The 5,578-nt window shown below is 42.3% G+C and overlaps 1 protein-coding gene across 1 annotated transcript in view; it reads right to left on the reverse strand.

Annotated features, from left to right (window-relative positions):
* Nucleotides 1-5,578, reverse strand: part of MYO5C (myosin VC) — a 107,319-nt gene that overhangs the window by 25,540 nt on the left and 76,201 nt on the right. Inside the window, exons 28-29 of the mRNA XM_019664088.1 lie at nt 5,182-5,350; nt 1,470-1,557 (exon numbers count right to left, since the gene is read on the reverse strand). Coding sequence (XP_019519633.1) covers nt 1,470-1,557; nt 5,182-5,350 — 257 coding nt within the window. The remainder of the gene's footprint in view (nt 1-1,469; nt 1,558-5,181; nt 5,351-5,578) is intronic.

Consider the following 5,578-nt stretch of genomic DNA (forward strand, 5'->3'; position numbering starts at 1 on the left):
GTTGGTATCCTTGACTGTGGTGACTTGTATCTGGGCATGGTTTTTTGTTTTGTTTTGTTTTGTTTTAGCTGAGCCATCCTGCTACCTGTTGGCAGCTCAGCAGCAGCTCAGCTCGGGCCAGGGATCGAACCGCTGTTGCTCAGAGCTTACACTCTTGAGTGAGCTCTTAGCCAGCTGAGCCACTTGGCCGGCCCTGGGCATGGTTTTTTGTATGGACCCTGGAAGCTAATGCCATTTATGCTTTATGCAGTGTGTTCAAGAGACACTGGCTTCCTGCCACAGCCATGTGAATGGGCTTGGATGCAGATCTACCAGCTGCAGCTAAGCCTTCAGATGACTGGGTCCCTGCTGATGACTTGACTGCAACTCAGAGTCAGAAGCACTGAACTAAGCCTCTCCTGGATTCTTGACCCTCAGAAACTGTGTGTACTGACACACAGCATTTGTTGTTTGAAATTGCTAAATAGGGGGTAATTTGCTATACAGTAGATAACTAATACATAAGAGGAAGCTGATGCATTCCATTTTAGGCATGCTGAGTGGGAGGTGATAACAGGAAGGCAAAGAAGGGAATCTGAGAGTCAAAAAGGGACCGGCTCCGGAAAAGAGGTGAAAAGTGGGGGGTAGATTCTGGAAGACCTTATATAGAGACGGCAGTTCATTCGTTTATTCCAACAATGGGGACACAATGTGGGTCAGGAAGGACAGATATGGTCCCTGCCCTCATGGGACAGACTGACATTTATCATTTATTATTGAGGGGAAAGGCCACTTTGGTTTGGAACACTTTAATCAGAGGTACGAGTTGAACAAATAACAATAAAGGAGTTCTTCAAAGAAATTAATATAGAAAAAGGAACAGATAGCTCAAGATACAGCCTTAGAGATTTCGATTTGGAGGAGGAGGATACATAGAACAAAAGATGAAAAATGTTAGCAGAGCACAGAGTTCAGAAAAGTTCAGTGACACAGACGCAGACGAAGGAAAGAAAGGCACAGGGCCCTTTCCCCAGGAGCTCATGAGGACACTCAAAGTGTGCGGTTCAGTCCAAGTTCAGGACCACAGTCTGGCTTCTCAGGTCTCTACTTTTTCTTCTAATAGGAATTGGGGTACTGATCCTATGTAATTGGGAGAGGAAGTGAATTTCAAAGGAGTTCAATTTGAAACTTGTTCTCAGTTTCATTTTTAAAAAGGGAGAGGTAACAGAGGAAGAGGTTGAAAGTGTTCATTATAGGGTGTCCCTTACAATGGCATCAACATAGCTGGTGTTATCGGAGGTGTGGTGAGCTCTCTGTTTGCCTCTAAGGATCTTTCCATCATCCCATCACTGAGCCCCAAACCCTGCCAGCTGAGAATCGTTCCTTTGGGTTTCAAAGTCTTTGGGCCACACCAGGAAATAAACATTTCAATGCATGTTGACCTTAGCTGCAAGTTCAAAAAATAGGAAAGTGAATGTTATCTTTCCTACCTTTTTCAATCGTCTTGGTTAGAGTCTTGACTTGATCTTGTAGCTTTTTAATCACTCTCTCTTTCATGTCTAACTCTTCTTCAAGCTCCTATGGAGATCACAAGAAACAAGGACATCAGCTCAGAAGCATCTAAATTTATTTTTTGGTAATAGCTTTATGGCGCTGTAATTCACATAGCATACCATTCACACACAATATAAAGTTTACTATACAACTCAGTGGTTTTTATATAGCCTGTTATGCAACCATCACCATTCTCTAATTCAAGAATATTTTTATCACACGGAAAAGAAACCTGTAACTTCTAGCTGTCACGCCCTAGTCTCCCATTTTTTTCTAGCTCCTGGAAACCTTGAGCCTACTTTTTGTCTCTATATAATTGCCAATTCTGGACATTTAGTATAAGCGGAATCATACAATATGTGGCCTTTTGTGTCTGGCTTCTTTCACTTAGCATAATGTTTTCAAGGTTTATCCATACTGTAACATGTATCAGCACTTCATTCATTTTTGTGGCTGAATAATATCCTATTGTGAGGATATACCACATTTACCTTGAACTATTTTTTCCTTAGTAAAGAAATGCCCATTGCAGAGAATTAAAAAATATGAATGTGTGAAAATGGGCTCTCTGGATATCAGAAGCTGGAGGCAGAGAAACTCTTTAGAGATTGTGGTCCCGGCTTTGCCTTTCCTTCCTGAAAAGGGGTGGCCTTCCCCAGGTTGATTTTGGCTCAAGAACTGGGAGAGTCCTGGATACCTATAAATATTTCCTACGAAGGGCATAGAGTGTTCAGGTTCTTCCTGAATTCCAAGGGCTGTGACACAGAAAGGCTTCAAGCTTCTCCAGTCCAGAAATGCCCACCATGCATTGTGTCCCTCTGGGTACTCTTGGGACCAAGGGAAATTGTGCTGTTTCTACTCTGTGGCTACCTCTCCCCTTCTGTGGTTCTGTGCCCATGGCTAAACACCTCCGAAACATGACTGACCTTTCAAGTGGGGATGTGGGTACAGTTTCTTCCCTCAAATTTTAGCCTATCTTACTATACATCTAATAATAAAAAAGTCACCCACCAATCCATAACCTGGAGGAAACCACTGTTTACATATTATTTCATTCCTTTCTTTTTCTAATATGGCATACATATGTTTTATAAAATTGGGATCATACTGCATGTAAAGTTTTATATCCTATATTTTTCTCTAATTATATTAGACATTTTCTCATTGATAATATACCCAAACCATCATTTTAATGGCTAAGTCATATGACATATAACAAGTTAACCTACCTAATCTTATTGGTAATCCATTTTGTTTCCCTTTTTTTAAAAAAAATCCCTATGATTAATTACATTATTATGAACACTCTGAACAAAAATCTTTGTCCACATATGTGATTACTTACTAGGGATAGAATCTTAGAGGTCACATTACTGAGTCAAGGGGAATGCACTGCCAAGGGTTCATGATATTTGCCTGCAAATCACCCCTGTGAAAGATTACACCAATTTATATTCCCAGAAACCACATATGACAGGGCCCACTTCAAGGTGGTTTCACCAGCACCATAAGATCTCTATTATTTGAGAGGCAAAGATAATCTCTAGTTTTAATTTTGAATGTCTTTGATGAATACTGACATGATCACTAAAATTTTTTTTATTATTATTCCTTTTGAATAAGGATTTTCTTTGACTCAGAGGATCATTAGTGGGTTATATAGTATTCCCTCAAAATTCATGTCCACTTAGAAGCTCAGAATGTGACCTTATTTGGAAAGAGGGTCTTTGCAGGTTGTAATAAAGCTAAGGATCAATATGAGATCACACTGGATTAGGTGGGTTCTAAATCCAATGAGACTATCCTGAGAACAGATAGTAAAGGACACCCGCAGACATACAGACGCAAGTCCATGTGAAGATATAGGCAGAGACTGGAGTTATGCTGTCACAAACCAAGGAATTCCAAAAGCCACCAGAAGCTGGAAGAGATAAGAAAGGCTTCTACCCTAGAGACTTTGGAGGAGTGTGGCTCTGCCAACACCTTGAATTTGGACTTCTGGCCTCCACAACTGTGTGAGAACACATTTCTGTTGTTTAACTCACCTAGCTTGTGGTAATTTGTTATAGCAGCTCTATAAAATGAATGCAGGTAAGACTCATTTGTGGATAGCATCCACCACTTATTAATATATAGGAATTATATTCTTTTGTGGCATATTCATTGATTCAGGAATAGTTCGTTGGAATTAACATACAGCCATAACTGTTCCCCAGCTCAGTGCACTGTGGAAGCACCAGGGCTGGTCTGTCTCTGCCTGAAAACAGAGCCACACACATGGGGGCTCCTGAGGAGGGGCGCTGTGTGGGACATCACTGTTCCTGGAGTGTCAGAAACAAATTCACACAATTCAGGGAGTGACACACACCCAGAGCCACATGCTCACAGCTAGACAATGACAGTTCACATGGATAAGACGTGCAACATGCACACGACCCCACCCACATATCCTCTCCCTTAGCATTGGCCCCAACTGAGACCCTGGGGACACACATGCACACACAGCTGCAGAAGGCAGGACGGCCTCTCACACACATTCAACAGACAGTTGCTTATTTGGTGAGATGTGCAGAGTCTATTCTCTGAGGAAGCTGTATTCCTTTGAGAAAAGATGGCCGTCATCTAGGTGCTCCTGACTAGAATTTGTTACTTCCTAGTAAATGTTAAATTCCCAGGATTCCTCTTTTTAGATATAATTACTCTTGAAGGTTAAATCCTGACACTGTAAAATATAGTTTTACCCTATTCTGGTTTTCCTATGAGATAGAAAATGGGGGGCCCTGACAATGGGGAGCAGGGCCTGTGGGCATGTCCACGCTGCCCACTGTCCTGGTGAGCTCTCCCCTGGTCATGGTATTAGGGGCTGCCAAGCCAGGACAGGGCCTGAGAGCACCCAACTCCCAGGAAAGGGCCCCATCCGCTACTTTGGTGCTTCTCAGTCTTGTGGATTTTACAGACCAATAAAATCTCAAAAGTATTGCTGGGGACTGACATAGCATTGCTGCATTTCTTTCTTTTTCTTTTTTTCTTTAACAGATATTATCTATTAATTCTTTTTTTTTTTCAATTACAGTTGACATTCAGTATTACTTTATATTAGTTTGAAGTGTATAGCACAGTGGTTAGACATTTATTTAACTTTCGAAGTGGTCCCCTCAATTAGCCGAGGACCCACCCAGCACTAAACATAGTATGTTGCCGAATTTCATTTTGACGAAGGCATTTACAATTTCATGAAGACTTTAACAATTTAAAAAGTCTGTCGTCTACTACCATTATTTCACAGAAGAACACTTTGACTCTAAAATTTGTAGGAAGCACATGCTCCCAGAAGAATGCATGGGCATCGTCATCTCAGATGAGTACCGTCCACGGGACAGTGCTCAGGACCCCTGAGCTGCCTCATCTCTCCTCTCTACCTCCCTTTATCTTACCAGCACCTCCCTGGTGTGGCCCATCAAGTCACAAGGCTCCCCTGCTCTGGGTTCAACCTCAGAGGCCACCGGTGTTTGGAGGACAACAGGCCGTTGTGACGCAAGATGGCTTTTGGTCTACAGCTGTCCATCGTATGCTTTAGGTGGCAGGTCCCCCTTTCCATGACATCCACACACAGGCAGCTATTTATCTACAAGTTAGAAAACTTCTCACCCTGTTTTCCATAGTGAGACGAGATGCTTCCTGCAGGAAACTACTCTCGACTTCACTTTCAGTTTCAAATTGTTTCTTCAAGTGCTTGCTGGCCTCTTGCATTTCTTGACTCTTGCCCACCGGCTTCTCTTTCTCTGTGGTGAGGATTTCACTGTGGCCTTCTGTGGGCCTGAGAAAAGGAGAGAGGAAATTTGGGTAGCAGTTTAACTGTCATGGAGAAGTAACTCGTTGTCATAACAAGCACTGATATTTCCAAAGATGGAAAAAGACTTTGGGCAATTTATGTGTAAAGCAAATAGTATCTGAACAGAGGAGTCCTTGAAGAGGGTGGAAAGAGACCAGGGTTGGCTGGGGTAGAAAATTGTCCATGGCCTGCCCCAGTCTCCTTAACCTGATA

The sequence above is a fragment of the Hipposideros armiger genome, unplaced genomic scaffold (genome assembly GCF_001890085.2).
Source record: "Hipposideros armiger isolate ML-2016 unplaced genomic scaffold, ASM189008v1 scaffold_12, whole genome shotgun sequence".
NCBI lineage: Eukaryota > Metazoa > Chordata > Mammalia > Chiroptera > Hipposideridae > Hipposideros > Hipposideros armiger.